The following is a 17,310-nucleotide window of genomic DNA, read 5'->3' on the forward strand; positions in this document are numbered from 1 at the left end:
CTGCTGAGAAATTTAGAGTTCGGGGACTGGGTATGCCGATCTCCACCGGAATCACGGCTTCAGTGCCGTACACCAGACTGTACGGAGTTTCACCGTTGGAGGTTGTGGGTGTAGTTCGGTAGGACCATAGGACTTGAGGGAGATTTTCTACCCATTGTCCTTTGGCTTGTTCTAACCGAGCTTTTAACCCTTTCACCAGGATACGATTTGTTACCTCCGTTTGTCCGTTTGCTTGTGGATGAGAGACCGAAGTGAACCGCTGTTGAATATTCAGCTCTTGGCACCAATTCTTGAACGTCTTGTCGGTGAATTGAGTCCCGTTATCCGAGATGAGGATGTGGGGTATGCCAAATCGGCACACTATGTTCTTCCAGACGAAATCCAATGCCTTCGAGCTCGTTATCGTAGCTAATGGTTCAGCTTCCACCCACTTCGTAAAGTAGTCCACGGCAACGATTAGGAATTTTATTTGCCGAGGAGCTTGTGGTAGTGGTCCTACTATGTCTATACCCCATTGCATAAAAGGCCAAGGGCTTTGCATAGTGGATAAATCGGTCTGCGGCATCCTTGGGATATTTGCATGGACTTGGCACTTCGGGCATGTCTTGACGAGCTGCACTGCTTCTTGTACCAAGGTTGGCCAATAATATCCCCATCTTAGAACTTTTTTAGCTAAAGCTCTAGCTCCGATGTGGCTGCCGCACGATCCTTCATGAACTTCTCTGAGGATGTAGTCCGTCTCTTCTGGTCTTACGCACCGCAATAACGGCTGGAGGTAAGACTTTCTAAAGAGGACTCCTTCATGAAGTTCGTACCGAAGTGCTCGGCACGTGATCTTCCGAGCTTCTCTCTTATCCTCGGGCAATTGTCCTTGATCCAGATACTGCAAGATCGGCGTCATCCAGTTCGGCGAGCTGGATACTGAATGTACCTCGGCTTCATTAATGCTTCGATGCATTAATTCTTCTGCCTTTGAGCTTGGATCTGAGGCCAACTTACTTAAGGTATCTGCTCGGCTATTTTCCGCTCTGGGAATGCGGATTATCCGAAAATAGGAGAAACTTCGGCTGATGCTTTGCGCTTTGTCCAAATACTTCTTCATTCTCTCGTCACGAGCTTCACTTGTACCCAACATGTGATTTACTATGACTTGTGAATCACAATGGACTTTGAGAGATTTGACGAGCAGACTTTGCGCTAACTGGAGTCCGGCCAGGAGGGCTTCGTACTCGGCTTCATTATTAGTAGTTGGGAATGAGAACCGAAGTGAATAGGTTACCTCGTGTCCATCGGGAGCGATAAGCAGAATACCAGCTCCACTTCCCGTTTTATTCGAAGCTCCATCTACGAATCCGCTCCAGCAGTCCGGCGGCTCTACTTCGGATTCCAAGGGCTGTGCTAGTTCGGCATTGGCAGAATTTTTCTGTTCGGCAATGACAGGGATTGCTTGATCGAACTTGGCCTCTGCAAGAAAATCTGCCAAGGCTTGTCCCTTGATGGCTTTCCGAGGTAGGTACTCGATTGAGTGTTCTCCCAGCTCTATGGCCCATTTGGCGATTCTGCCTGATGCTTCTGGCTTGGTCAAAACTTGCCGAAGAGGCAAATCGGTTAAGACGCATACCTTGTGAGCATAGAAGTATGGCCGCAGTCTCCTTGCTGCATTTACTAACGCCAGAGCAATTTTTTCCAGAGGTTGATACCTTGTTTCTGGACCTCTTAATGCTCGGCTTGTAAAGTAGATGGGAAACTGCTTTAGGCCTTCTTCTCGTACAAGCACCGCGCTAATGGTTTGATCGGATGCCGCTAAGTATAAGAAAATCACTTCGGCATCTGTTGGAGCAGAGAGAATTGGAAGCTCGGCTAAATAACTTTTGAGCTCGTCAAAAGCCTTTTTCTGCTCGGCTCCCCACTCAAACTTTGGTGCCTTTTTTAACACTTTGAAGAACGGCAGTTGCTTTTCGGCTGCTTGGGAAAGGAATCGATTCAGTGCGGCTAGACATCCGGTTAGCCTTTGCACGTCATGTATGGACTTCGGCATTGCCATGTTCTGAATGACTTGAACTTTTGAGGGGTTTGCCTTGAGTCCGTCCTTTGAAACCCAACAACCCAGAAATTTTCCCGAATCTACCAAAAAGGTACATTTTTGGGGGTTGAGTTTGAGGTTGGCTTTTCGGAGCACGTCGAGAGTGGATTTGAGGTTGTCTTCGTACTCCGAAGTGCTTTTGCTTTTGACAACTATGTCGTCGACATACACTTCAACCTGTTTTCCGATTAGGTGCCGAAAAAGCTTGTCTACCATCCTTTGATAAGTGGCTCCGGCATTCTTTAAACCGAATGGCATCTTTTTATAAGCGAAAATGCCGAAATCGGTAATGAAAGCTGTTTTCGGAGCGTCACTCTCATCCATCAACACTTGGTGATATCCTTTGTATAAATCAAGAAAACAGAAAATTTCGAAGCCGATCAAAGCTTCTACTTTTTTATCTATATTCGGAAGGGGATAGCAATCTTTAGGACAGTGCTTGTTTAGATCGGTAAAATCTATGCACATCCGCCATCCTCCTCCTTTTTTCTTGATCATCACAGGATTGGCCACCCAAGAAGGATATTTCACCTCGAATAGTACATCCGCTTTTAGTAATTGGCGGACTTCGTCATGGATGACTTGGCTTCTTTCTGCCGCAAAGAGTCTTTGCTTCTGTTTTACTGGCCGGATTGAAGGATCAATATTTAACCGATGAGTGATTACCTCGGGGGGCACTCCGGTCATGTCCAACGAAGACCATGCAAAGACATCTTTGTACTCCTTGAGGAGCTGAATGGTCTTTTCCCGGAGTAGAGGCGTTCCTGTGAAGCCGATCTTGACCGTTCTGGATGGATCATCTTCGTATAACTGAACGGTCATTGAGTTCGGCTCTGAAGTGACTTCGGTCATCTCGCTTGCCTCTGACTCCGGTTGCTGTGATTGCTATGCTTGATGGTGCCGAACTGATTGCTCGGCACTTTTAAGCGCAATCTGCAGACATTCTTTTGCTCTCTTTTGATCACCTCGGATGACCGCTATCCCACCTTTAGTGGGGATCTTGATGGTGAGGTGATAAGTAGAGCAAACGGCCCGAACTGTGTTGAGCCAGTCTCTCCCCAGGAGGATGTTGTACGGGGACCGAACTTTCACCACAAAGAACTCGATCATCGTATTGGAGCTTGTAGGCGCTTTTCCCACCGTGATCGGAAGGCTGATAATACCTTCAGGGCGGGTGTCCTCCTGGGCGAAACTTTTCAGAGGAAGAGGAGCCGGACTGAGCCGAGCTGGATCCACTTCCATTTTATCGAAACATTCTTTAAAAAGAACGCTGACTGACGCTCCTGTATCCACAAATACTCTGTGGATCAGTTTGTTTGCCACTCCGGCTTGAATGACAATAGCGTCTTGGTGAGGAGAGATGGCTGGGACGGGATCGGCATCTGAAAATGTAATCACTTCGTCTTTCTTCAGCCTTTTATGTGTCGGCTCCTCTTGATTGGAACCTCTGCATTCTGCTTTTAGGGACGACTTAGTCTTCCCGGCAGGGAGAGCATCAATAGTCTGGATTACTCCATCATATTGCGGCTCGTTGTCGTCTTCGGGATCTTCATGCCTTTTCGGATCCTGAGGATTGCAGTTCGCACCTCTCTGCTTTTTGTTCTTTTTCGGCTGCTTGCTTTGGTATTTTTTTAACGTTCCTGTTTTCACAAGAACATCAATACCTGCAGCCAAATTTCGGCACTCCTCGGTATCGTGACCGTGGGCTTGATGGAAGGAGCAATATTGATCCTGAGGTCGCCGCGTGGCTGATTTCGTCATCCGCTTTGGTTTTTCGAACATATCGGAATGTAGTTCGAAAATTTCCGTTCTTGACTTGTTTAATGGTACGAACTGAGCGGGCGGCTTCTCAGGATTGAGACGTGGCCCCAATCTGCCTTGTACCGGTGCCCTTTGAATTCTTTCAAAAGGAGTTCGGCGAGGAAGCACCTGGCCGCTTTGATCGGGCTTCTTTTTCTCTTCTCGGGATGAGCTGTCTAAAGACCGTTTTCGACGGTCTGCCTCATCCGCACGGGAAAACTGGTCCGCAATGTCCCACATTTCTTGAGTTGTTTGCGGACCGCACTCCACGAGCTTTCTGTAGAGAGCTCCGGGCAGGATTCCATTTTGGAATGCCGAAATGACAAGTAGATCATTGAGATTATCTACTTGTAGGCATTCCTTATGGAATCTCGTCAGGAAGTCGCTGATCTTTTCGTCGCGACCTTGACGTATAGAAAGCAGCTGAGCCGAAGCAATTCGGGCTTCCGCTTTCTGAAAGAACCTCCTATGGAAAGCATCCATTAGATCTCGGTAGGATCTAATGCTGCCTTGAGGAAGGCTGTCGAACCACCTTCTGGCGTTCCCGATGAGCAGCTCGGGGAACAGCTTGCACATATGGACCTCATTGAGACCCTGGTTCGCCATATTATATTGATAGCATCCCAAGAAGTCATGAGGATCCACTAGCCCGTCATAAGTCATTGACGGTGTCCGGTAGTTCCGCGGCAAAGGAGTTCGGGTGATATCGTCCGAGAACGGAGTCTTTAATGCTCCGTACATGGCGAACCCGACATCTCTTCGGTACGGAGGAGATGGAGTTCTCCTGTGGTTCCGGTACCGAGGAGGAACAGGAACATGTCGGGGTTGAGGATTCTTTCTCCTGGAAGACACATCACTACTGCGGTAGTGACTTTCATGTCTGGATGAGGAGGGAGAATCCGCCGTTGTCTTCTCCGGCTGTTGGCTCTTCTGCAGGAAGGTTAAGAACTCCTCCTGCTTCTCGGCCAAGAACAGCTTGACAGCTTCATTTAAATCGGGCTGCTGGGAAGACTCGGTGCGATCTCTCCTGGAGTGGCTTGTTCCTTCTTCGTGAGAACTGGAGACAGATTTCTCACGAGGCTGCTTTCCAGGCCTATGGGCTGCTGGATTAGCTTCCTCATGGTTATCACGGACGGAGGCACGGGTGTTATGTGATCTGGTATGCATTTTTTTTTTTTTTTTTTTTTAGTGGTGGAAAAAGGATCAAAAATTCGCTTTATCACAGATTTGGTTCTCTGTTTCCCACAGACGGCGCCAGTGATGAATCCGCGAATTTCTGATGTTTGTAAATGCTGGTAGAAGATAAAGACTACGACACAAAGAATTTACGTGGTTCGATTTACTGAAGTAAATCTACGTCCACGGGAAGAAGGGAGGGCAAGATTGTATTGCTTGATCTGGGATTACAGCTTACAACACAGACTTGCTATATGATCTTTTATCTCTAGAGTTAGTAAATCCTGGTCTATCAGATCTAAGTTCTATTTATATATTGAACTGAGATCGTGGCTTGCATCACCACCCTAAGTCGTGGAGGTCATGGAGGTCATGAGATCCTGCATGGCCACTGACTAGGCAGTGGCTTACATCATCAGTAATTATGTCGTGGATGTCGTGGAGGTCATGAGAGCCTGCATGGGTCCACCACTAGATAGATCGTGTAGTGGAGGTCGTGGCTCCCAGTTCGGTATTGCCGAGCAGCTTTTGCCGATGCTGAGACCGAACTGCTGAACTATTGCCGAGCAGCTTTGTAGAGCTTGATTGGTCGGCTTTTACCGAGCTACAGGCTGGGGCCGAACTCTTTGGTAACGCCGAACTGATACTCTTTCTTGGGCTTTAGGCTGATGGGCTTGTTTAGTACATACTCCATCAACTATTACCCTATAGTTTGCTATTGGCCAATTTTGTTAACAAGTTGCAATTTTCCCCTATTCCTTTTTGCGGAATAATTAAGACGACCGGATGATTAAAAAAATCTATAATTAATAGATGCAACTTCTTATTGTATGAATGTTCTAACTTCTAGTGTTATTAGCTAGGGGCGAAAATTTAGTACTTATTCTTTTTATTACTTGCTCGTTGATTTTAAGAGCTCGTCTCATTTTTTCACGAAAAAAAATCTAGAAATTGAATATGATGTGTATTTTTTCGAGCTTAAATATCAAGTGTAAGATCACACAAGTTTAATTAAATAACCCTAAAATTACAACCTTTCTGCAAGAGTACAAATGTAGCTGTAGTAAAAAAGTGTCGAACCACAGGGAGACGTAGGTTATTTAATTTGAGATTGATAAAAATAGAATTCGATAAAAAGATGATAAAACACAAAAAGATAAACAAAATACAAACTTTAGAAAATAAGATAAGAAGAAAGCATTGCTTCTATAGGTCTCGGGCATACGAATTGGGATACTTCGATGGATTATTACGATCAAGACTATGCTTAAGAGGATTAAGTTTGTTTTACGCTCCCTATCCGCTGAACACTTCAAGAGAATTGTATACCTAGGATAAGTTGAACACGTCTCCCAAGTTATACTCACTAACCTATCACCACCACTAGGTCGCGTAGCAAGCTTTAGATTAGTTTCTTCAATTGTCAAGCACGATAATTAACTCATTTTAACTTAATGCCCACGCGGAAGCGCAGCAGACACCAAACCAAATTTATAGATGAAAACTATCGATCCACTCGAGATTATCTCTCTGAACTAGTATCAAATCTCGAGTTCCTTGCATATGAGTACGACCAAAATCTATGCTAAAGAGGCAATAGAATAATGGCTACAAAATTCTACCTATCTAGACGTCTCAAGATTAGTAGAATGATTAAACAATTCATAAACAAGAATCATGCATAAATTAAACCATAAAAATCATCAAAGTATCCACAATTCACCTTATAACATATTCGGAGCAACGAAGGAAATATTGCCAAACATACTAAAATGAATTACACCAAAAGAACCGTGAACCGTAAGCTCTGTGGTGTTCTCCAACTCTAGATGATGGATAATCTCCCCCGAGATGGAGTTTGGATCCTTCCTTTCTCTTCTCTCCTCTTGCTTCTTTCTCCTATTCTCCGTCCCCTCTGTCACCCCCAGAATTTTTTTTTATTTGGGCCTTAAAAATCATCAAATTAAACTTCCAACCACCATTTTGTAAACCGCCGGCCTTTTTCTCTCTCTCCTGCCGTCCCTTTCTCTCTCAATTTTTTAATCACTTCCAATCCAATTCTCCCAAACTTAATCTCAATTTAATCAATGCAATTCCTCTCCAGATCCGTCCCTATTCAATCTCTCTATTTTTTATTCCATTCAATTCCCCTCGCTCTCTCCCCTCGTCACCTTTTTCTGCAGCCTTTCTTTCCTGTCTCCCCAAAACCGTACACAAAACTGCAATATTGCAGTTACATAACATTCACCCGGTCGGGTGCATTATTAGGCATAAAATTCACCCGACCGGGTGGCCAATTTTGAGGACTTGCTGGAATTTTCGTATTCTGAACATCATACCCGACCGAGTGAATTATTAGGCATAAAATACACCTGGCCGGGTGCCTCATTTTGAGAGCTTTCTGGACTCACGACGCAAACTGGGCAGTCTGTCATATTGGGCATTCTTGCACAACTTTTTCACCATCCGAGCTTCATTTCTACACCATAAAACATACTTTTGCAAGAATCAAACTATATAAATCATGTAAAGTTAGTGGAATAAAAATGTACGATTTGATTCGCATCAGAATACTCCTACAATAATACCCCATATGGCTTTTATTCTCGTCCATAAAGTGCACCAGTCTCATATCTTATGCAAATACTTACGGACCATATATAGTGTGATTTAATTACAACCTCAAGATTATAATATCTCATTAAATTTAATTACGCACACATTTTATTTCTTGGCCCACAAAAGGGTTTGGGACCATCCACAATAGGCGGCCAGCGACCGCCCAGCCGAGCGCCGGCGCTGGGCGGTTCGCTGGGCGGTCTATTGCAGCCGCCCAGCGGCTGAGTGGAGAGAGAAACCGCGCAGCGCTGGGCGGTCGGCTGGGCGGTCCGTTCGGCGCTATTGCAGCGCCCGGATCGCCCAGCGCACCGCCTAGCGCGAAAATTAATTTTTTTTTTCCGAAACACTATATATACGCGCTTTGCTCGTCATTTTCATTCGCACCACTTGTATTTTTTTAAAATTAATGTACTTTTTTTAAATTATTGTACTTTTTAAAATTAATATTAGTGAATTTTCTCGTTTTTGTGGCGTAAATTTAATTCCGTATATTGTGTGATTGTTAATTATATCATTTTATATAATTGTTATTAGTGATGTGGCTATTGATGTGGCTGGGCTATTTATGATGTGGCTAGGCTATGGCTGGGCTATTTATGATGTGGCAGGAGGATTTTTAGTGCTGATGATGTGGCAGTGGCTAGGCTATGGCTGAGCTATTCCTATTGTGGATGGCCTTATTGACATATTGTTCATCATCCAACTTTTTTGACTGAACCGTGTTGCCAATTAGTGAATGGAGTAGTAGTACTTTGATACTACTAGCTAGTAATTCATAACTACAATTTTACATATTTTCTTTTAATTCACATTACATAAAAGTCAAAAGAAAATACCAAAATCAAACCGCAAATCTACAATCTACAGGATATTCAAATTGGAATCATCACCGACCTTGCTCCCGTTGTGAACGCCGCCGCCGGCTTCGTCTCCATCGGCGCCGTAGATCTGATCGAGCACCAGCACCAGCCCCATGGCGAATGCGCCGTCGAACCCCGCCTTCAGCGACAGCACAAAGACGTCCTTCCCGAGCACCACGTTCGTGGTCGCGTCCACCTTGCGCCGGATCTCCGCCACGATCTCCTTATCCGCGGCCAGAATGTTGCAGCTCCGGCACGCGAAGGAGCCTTCGATTTGGTACTCCTCGCCGGGGTTGGTGTACACCTCCACCGTCATGCTCGACCGTCCGATTATCGACGATCTCCGCACGCTGAACAGCGCCTTCTTCCCCTCCGATCCCTCGCCGACGAAGCCCTCCCACCGCTGGTGCAGACTCGGCCTCTGTCTCGATACAAATTGGGGAAAACAGATCAGTGAGTTGATTCAGCTGCTAAATCACACGATCGCGGCGCGATTTCGCGTAATGATTGATTAATTAACACGGAAATCATATCAATTTGGTGAAAAAATCACAAGCTACAACACTACACTTCATACTACACAGTCGCCGAAATATGAGGAAATCGGCGATCTGAGATGAATACACTTCACTCCACTGCTAAACCACATGATCGTATCGCGAATGCGCCTAATCGGTGATCAATTAACCACAAAAATCATATGAATTTGGGGAAAATAAATTAACAGCTACAGTACTACACTTCATACGCAATTGCCGAATTATGAGAATATCGGTGATCTGAGATGAATACATACCTTGCGGCGGACGGTGAGGATGCATCTACCGGAGGCGTCCATGAGAACGACTTCGCCAGTATCGCCGGCGTCGGGGCCGTACGAGTCGACTCGGAAGACGAGAGCGCCTTTGCAATCGTAAGCAGTGAAGCCGTCGCCGGCGAAAAAGAGAGAGGTTTTCAGCAAGGTGAGATGTGTCTCCTCTTCGTACACGTAGCCTTTCTCCACGATCGCGCCGCTCTTCGTCACTGTCTCCGCCGCCATTCGCTTCGTCGCCGTCGGCCACAGCATAACAAAATCGAGAAATTAGCGGCTGCGGCGAAGAAGAAAAGAAGATGATTAAAAAAATTTATATAATTTTTATAGGAAAAGGAAATGAGTGCGATGAAATTGAAGTGAGAACTGAGAACTGTGAAATGTATGCTATTTGAAGGAGAAATGGAGGCTGTGGGGCCTACTCCGCGCCCACGTAGTAGTGAGGAAGCATCGTGTTACTTTAATACTCCCTCCGTCCCGGACTACTTGCACATTTCCTTTTCGGCACGGAGATTAAGGAATGAGTGTATAGCAAAGTTAACAATTGCGGCTGTAGGTGATAATTTTTACTGAAAATGGAAAGAGTGCAAATAACTTGGGACGTCCAGAAAGGAAATAAGTGTAAGTAGTCCGGGACGGAGGGAGTACTAATTTATTCAGATACATAAGGATTTGATTATTTGGTTTATTATCACTTTTTAATAAATTATTCAGATTCAAAAGGATTTGATTATTTAGTTTATTACTAATAGTGTCACTTTTTAATAAACACATGAATAGTATGCATGTGTCTTTATTTTATAACTGCTGGACTAATAATTTAAGTGTAGTCCAGTTTTTAGATTCGAATATTTTTCACTATGCCAATTACAGTTCATTTAATTTTATTTTTAAAGTTGCTTCTGTATACTACCCCCTCCGTCCCTAAAAAATATACACTTTGGGGTCGGCATGAATTTTAATGTAAAATTAGTAAAGTAAGAGACATGTAGAAAAAAAAAGTAATTGAAGTATTGTTAGTGGAGAATGAGTTCCACCTCATTAGAGAGAAAAGACTCTCAAAAATTACAAAGTGCATATTCTTATGAGACAGACTAAAAAGGAAAGAGGGCATATTCTTGGTGGGGTGAAGGAGTATCTTACTACTATATTTTAGTACTCCCTCCGTCCCATGCTACTCGCACTTTTCATTTTAGGCCGTAAATTTGGGATTGATTTTTTTGTGTAATTAAAAAAGAATTTTAGGTGTAATGAGACATCACTTAATAAAAGAGCTCTTAACTTAAACTAACATATTAATTAAATGCATTAATTCTAACTTAAATTATAAATAGTGTAAGGACTTTGTGACGAGCCGAAAAGCAAACGTGCGAGTAGCACGGGACGGAGGGAGTATGATTTATTTATGAGTTTAATTTTGGTGATTTAAAACGTTTTAAATTCAATCAAAATACATCAAATAGTACGTAGTCTTGTAAGAACTTTGGCTTTTCATATGCTAACTAAAGTGGATTATAAATTATTAACAGAAAAACCTATCATTTATACGTTTTTTAAATTATTCACCACTTTTAGGTATTCTAGACGTGTATACGTGAATGGGGAACATTTGACATTTTTAAAAATTGGATAATACTATGAATAGTTTATTTGACCTAATTAATAAGCTTTCTAGATTTTTTTTTTGGGGAGTTTTCCTATCTAGGAGTTTGAGACCATTCATCTCCTATAAACAAATTAATCTACTATTGTTATATTTCGACTATAGTTTATTATTTTCATTTTCATTTGCTTTTATGCATATTGTTTGATCTTCATTGAAAAACGATTATACATAGAGCTTGACACGTTTAATACTTATGTGGGAAGCTATATTCAACTAAGTATTAACCAAAAAAGGCTGGGTAAATCTCTTTACAGCTATTATTAGGTGGAAACATTGTTTTATTTGATTTGGACTTATTATGGTAGCAAGATTAATGTCAATGACCATGAAAAATTGAACTCCAACCCTACATTGGATAACAAGTCAAATCTCATGAATATGAATATAGAAATCTGAGGCAGGATAATTTTGATGTCATATCAGTTAACATTATTTTCTAATAAGGTAAAGTTCAGTCATACGTGTTTCATTAATTATGGTACGACAAAATTAGTGAGAAAAGAATAACGAGTGAAAAAAAATAGTTTGAGTCAAAGAATGATCATTATTTAATAATATCAAAATCTGTCGTCTCATGCTTAGAATAATAGATCATCTAAGAAAAATTACTGTATCCTTGATTCAAATAGAGAATTCTAGCAACTATAAAGTAGTAGGACGATTGAATATTGAAATTCTTGATTATCTTGGTCTAAGATAACTATTTCAAACTGTTAATACTATTAATTAGTTACTTTTAAGGGTTATTAAAATTTTAGATAATCCATCTCTACAAATCCTAAAAAACTAAACCAACGTCACAAACCATGCAATATACTAGTAGTACAAGATAAAAACGATAATTTTGTTTATAAAATTTGATTTGTTTTTTTATACATTTCTATTACAAATTTAGTTCAAGTGCGACAATAGTATGTAAATTAGAATAACACCCATTTTAAAAAAATCCAAAGTAAGTACATAATATACTATATTCAGTTATAAGTTTATTAATATGAATAAGTAGTTATATGAGTAAATTTTTTATGGTGAATACTTTTATAACATTGTGAGGTGTATTACTAATTTTTGAATAAAATACAAAACTTTTTCTATGGATTCCACATCTTAAAGCTACCTATTTTAGATAAACACTTGTGAAGCCTAAAAAGTCAATAAAAAATTTCTCCAAGTGTTAGCCGTCAATGTCCGTTAATTTATAGCTTAGCGGATATTACCAGTTAACAACGAGGTTACTATCTTTGGTAATAAGGTTAACCAAACCTACCTACTACACACACACATATATATATATATATATATATATATATATATAGGGATGTGATCAATGTCGAACCATTCTTAAAGGCCGAACTAGAGACCAAATTAGGGCCATCCATTTTTTTAATCTTATGGTTAGGATTAATTTATAATTAATTTAATTATTTATTCAATAAAAACATGCTGAGGGGTATTTTTGGAAATCAATTTATTAATCTTCATCAAAAACGTGAATCTCTTTCATTCTCTCAATTCATACAATCTTCACACAATCTTCAAGCAATCTTCATCAATTTTCACGCAATTTTCTTCAATTCAATCTGCCATCCACGATCCGCGTCGATCTTCTTCATTCCACGTTCAATTCACGCTGCATCAGCTGGTGTTTGATTCGTTTCGGGCTCATCAAAAGCTATCAATTCTCTTGCAATTCACAATCTGCTCTGCGTCGATCTTCCTCAATCTGCCATCGACGTTCGCGTGGATCTTCTTCATTCCATGTTCAATTCACGCTGCACCAGCTGGTGTTTCATTCGTTTCGGGCTCATCAAAAGCTGCTGGACCTTAGTTCACTAATTCTGTTTCAATTTCTCAATATTCTGACTCTCATGGAGAATATCGATAGATTGGGATCTACTTCAACAAATTCTGCGGTTGAAGACGGATTAGGATCTACATCAAGAGGATCTACATCGATCAATGATGGATCGATTATGAATGATCTTAGAAATCCAGGAGGCTCTCTTTTTGATACGGATTCAAATTCGGATTCAGAGGCAGAATCAAATAATACCGCAGTTGAAGGTAGATGAATTTTTCTAATTGAGCAATGTGTTATCTTAGATTTTTTTCATGTTTGTAGTGTAAAAAGAATAATAATGAAGTAAATGTCGAAAAAATGAGCTCAAAACTACGTTGGAACGTTGGAAAGTTGATCCATGTGTTTAAAAATAATGAAGTAAAACAGATTTTTTTCATGTTTGTAGTGTATATACGATCTGTACTCATAGTGAACTAAATTTTATTTATACTGAAGTAATAACAAGTTAAAATGAACTTCTGTTCTTGTTGAATATTAAATGCTGATATTATTGTAGTGTATATGCGATATGTACTCATAATGAACTAAATTGTTGTTACCATGAAGTAATAAATAGTAAAACTGAACTTCTGTTCTTGTTTGAATGAATATGTTTTGTTTTGTTTAAATTTTCCACTAACAGTAGTTTGTATGTTTTATAACAGTGTCATACTTACCTGATTGTCCATCCCAGCTGAAGCCTTACATTGGTCAGATTTTTCTTAGACTTGATGATGCTACTGAGTTTTATAATAAGTATGCACGACATGTTGGGTTTGACACTCGTAAACATGGATCTAAAAAGAAGGTGGATCATGTCACATGGTTGTATGTTGTGTGCAGTAGAGAAGGTCAGAGGAAAATGAAAATGCAAGGGCATGAGTCAAAACGTAGACGTTCTTCTAGGAAGTGTTTTTGCAAGGCTAAAATTGCTTTTAAGTTTTGTAAAGGAATAGGTTATGTTGTCAATCAATTTTATGAAATACATAATCATGATATGGTGGAGTTACGCCATAAGCGATTCATGAGGCTGAATCGCAACATTGACCTATTGCATCAGAAATTTATACTAGATTGTGCAAGTGCAAACATAGGCCCTACACTGACTTTTAAGTTGCTGAATGAGGTTCTTGGTGGGCTGGATTATGTTGGTTGCACAGTTGTAGAAGTTAGAAACTATAGGCGCGACTTGAGAGCATATACTAGTGGGGCAGATGCACAAATGGTACTTAATGAGATGAGCTGGAAGAAAGAGAATTGTCCAGCATTCACCTATGATTTTAAGGTGAACTCTCAGGATATGCTCACTCGTCTTTTTTGGTGTGACCCCATTGCTAAGAAGAATTTCCATCTCTACGGTGATATAGTATCGTTTGACACAACATATTCAACTAATAGGTACGAACAATATGTTGTTTATAATGATATGATTATTGATGTGATCAACTTGCATATGCATGAAACATTTACTGAAATAATGAAATAACTTAACAGAATGTACTAGTAATAGTCAATAATGAATTAATAGTCCCCTGGAATGATGTGAGTACAGAAGTATTTAGGAGTCTTACTAGGAGAGTAAAACTCTTAGTGTCTGAAGTATTAATATGCAGCATATCATCCACAATTAAAGATAGTTCACTGGAATACTATGTTACTTCATTATTATGTGTTATTAATTCATTTTTAGAGTCTGTTACTTCAGTAAAGATATCATGCAGTACCTGTATTACATCAATTCATTAAAAAGGATGTTATATATAATTATGAAATAGGTAGTTCATAATTAGAGTCTGTTACTTCAATATCATGTTTTATTAATTCATTTTATCAATTTACTACTTCATAGGTTTTCACAGTAGGGCATGAAACTTCATTACTACATATTTACATATTAGTTAAGTTCACATTTTAGCAGTGAGCACAGTTATAGATACTACATTTCAGAACTACTTGCATTCTTCATAATTGGAGAGGAAGTTTTACCTTTACATAACAAACACAGAATTAATATGCAACATATCATCCACAATTATAGATAGTTCACTGGAATACTATGTTACTTCATTAGTAAGTGTTATTAATTCATTTTTAGAGTCTGTTACTTCAGTATAATGTTTTATTACTTCATTTCATTCATAAACCCTACTGTTTAAACATAGCATTTATATTACTTTATCCTTTTTATAACATCCTTTTTTTGATGAATTGATGTAATACAGGTACTGCATGATATTTGCACCGTTCACAGGAAAAGACAACCATGGGAGACCTGTAGCATTTGGTGCAGGCTTATTATCTAAAGAAAATGCTGATTCCTTCGCATGGTTGTTTGAACGTTTTGTCAAATGTATGGGTTCTGCACCAAAATTGATCATTACTGATCAGGATTTGGGAATGAAGGTTGCTGTGGAAAGAGTCCTTGTTGATACAAGACATCGATGGTGCATGTGGCACATCATGTTTAAGGTTGTGGAAAAGTTACCAAAGAATCTACTTGGCAATGAAGATTTGAAAAAAGAGTTAAACAATTGTGTGTGGTCTGAGCTGATAGAGCCTGAAGAATTTGATGAAGAATGGAATAAAGTAATGGAAAAATATGGGCTTAAGGACAATGAGTGGTTTTCCTCGATGTTTGCCTCTCGAAAATTTTGGGTATGTATCCTCTTTGGAAACATATTTTCTATACGCTGAAGAATTTCTGTCATTATTCTGAAGCATATTTGTTAACTAATGAACTGCAGGTGCCTGCATTCTTTAGGGATTTTTCAATGAGTTCACTAATAAAGACCACATCAATATCTGAATCTCAGAACATATTCTTCAAGAGGTACTCCAAGTCTCGTTCTAATCTTGTTGAATTTCTTATGAATTACAACAATGCATTGGATGGCCAAAGGAGCAACAACAATAGGCTAGAATACTTGGATTTTAATACAATTCCAACTTTGAAAACAAATTCAGCCCTCGAGAAGCATGCTTCAACAATATATAGTGATAGTGGTTTCAAACTAATTCAAAGTGAGATAGAGGAAGCAGTTGACAATGTCACTATGGTGACAGTGTCAAACATTGGTGAGAATGAGATTTATGTAGTCAACGACAAGTTCTCGAAGAACTGGACTGTGTCATACTCCACATCTTTTGATTCATATGCATGTAGTTGTAAGATGTTTGGGAGGATTGGGCTTGTATGCAGTCACATTTTTTGGGTCTTGAGAAACAAAAAAATAAAATTAATCCCTAATGAGTTACATGGAGGACGATGGTTGAAGTCTAAATTTGTCAAGGCTGTTCATTGTGGGTTTGATGATGATATTGAAACATTTATTGTTGCGGATGAGACGAAGCAGGAGTATAGGGATATGCATGGAGATTTTTATGATATTGCAGGACTTATTGAAGGAGATAGTGATAAAATTCGAGCATTTAGACAAATTATGGCTGAAGGGAGAAAAGAAGTACTTGGTGAGGGAAATGTGTTGTCAATTAGTGAAAAGAGATTAATGATTGAGAATTTTTATGGATCACATGTCCCTAGTCAAATAGATGTTCATCCGCCAGATGTCGTCAAAACCAAAGGTTGTGGTCGACGTCTTTCTCGGCTTGAGAAGGAAATGAGAGAGATGTCCAAGCCTGGTCGGAAATGTGGAAAATGCGGCGAGGTTGGTCGGCATGATTCAAGAAATTGTGATAAGATACATGAGGAGAATAACAAGAAAAAGAGGAGAAACCAATGTTAAAGCTGGTTGTTTTATTACTTCATTCGGATATTTCTGTTCTTCATTGTGTTACTTCTGTACTTCAGTCTTGTAGTTTCTTACTTCATTTACATTTTGAATTTGAATTTGTTAAAACTTTTTGCGAGCTTAAAGAGAATAGACTGAAGTGTTGTTATAATGGCTTATTTTTTCTTTATTATAATGTTTTTCTCAGTCTTTCTTTGATATATTTTCTATTTGTCATTCACTTATCAATAATCAATAGATCTCAAAAATGAACTAAGATCTCTGAAATGAACTAAATATGGTACCCAATGCAACATTACATGCTAATATTGAACAACATATAAAGAGGAAAATACGATGTTGAGGCTAAATATCTGGATTTGGATAATTTACTTCAGTTGGATAATTATGTTCTTCATTCACTTACTTCTGTACTTCAACCATGTTGTTTCTTACTTCATTTACATTTTGAATTTGAATTTGTTTAAACTTTTTACAAGCTTAAAGAGAATAAACAAGGTATATTGTAGGAATATATTATTAATCTTACTTTATATGAAATATTTTCCATTTGTCAATAGATTATTGAAATGAACTAAGATTTCTGAAATGAACTAAATCTGTTAACCAATGCAGTAATATAGCCTAATAATGAACAATATTAAAACGCGTGGTACTTTATTCAATGCTCATAACAAATGTATGTCGAATACAAAATTTGATATGC

At 39.6% G+C, this 17,310-nt stretch overlaps 2 protein-coding genes across 2 annotated transcripts; one reads left to right on the top strand and one right to left on the bottom strand.

Moving 5' to 3' along the window:
* Positions 1-8,407: 8,407 nt before the first annotated feature.
* LOC121793535 (protein LURP-one-related 5-like) lies at positions 8,408-9,721 on the bottom strand. The gene is made up of 2 exons (XM_042191559.1): positions 9,335-9,721; positions 8,408-8,959 (listed from the first exon to the last, which is right to left on the bottom strand). Exons 1-2 carry the CDS (start codon positions 9,602-9,604, stop codon positions 8,540-8,542), a joined length of 690 nt encoding a protein of 229 aa, XP_042047493.1. The 5' UTR covers positions 9,605-9,721; the 3' UTR covers positions 8,408-8,539.
* A 3,162-nt stretch (positions 9,722-12,883) lies between these two features.
* On the top strand, positions 12,884-16,598 carry LOC121796602 (protein FAR1-RELATED SEQUENCE 5-like). The gene is made up of 4 exons (XM_042195417.1): positions 12,884-13,079; positions 13,521-14,253; positions 15,078-15,510; positions 15,600-16,598. The coding sequence occupies exons 1-4, from the start codon at positions 12,884-12,886 to the stop codon at positions 16,596-16,598; spliced, it is 2,361 nt and encodes a 786-aa protein (XP_042051351.1).
* Positions 16,599-17,310: the final 712 nt, after the last annotated feature.

This window comes from Salvia splendens, chromosome 3, assembly GCF_004379255.2.
Source record: "Salvia splendens isolate huo1 chromosome 3, SspV2, whole genome shotgun sequence".
In the NCBI taxonomy this organism is placed as follows: Eukaryota; Viridiplantae; Streptophyta; class Magnoliopsida; order Lamiales; family Lamiaceae; genus Salvia; species Salvia splendens.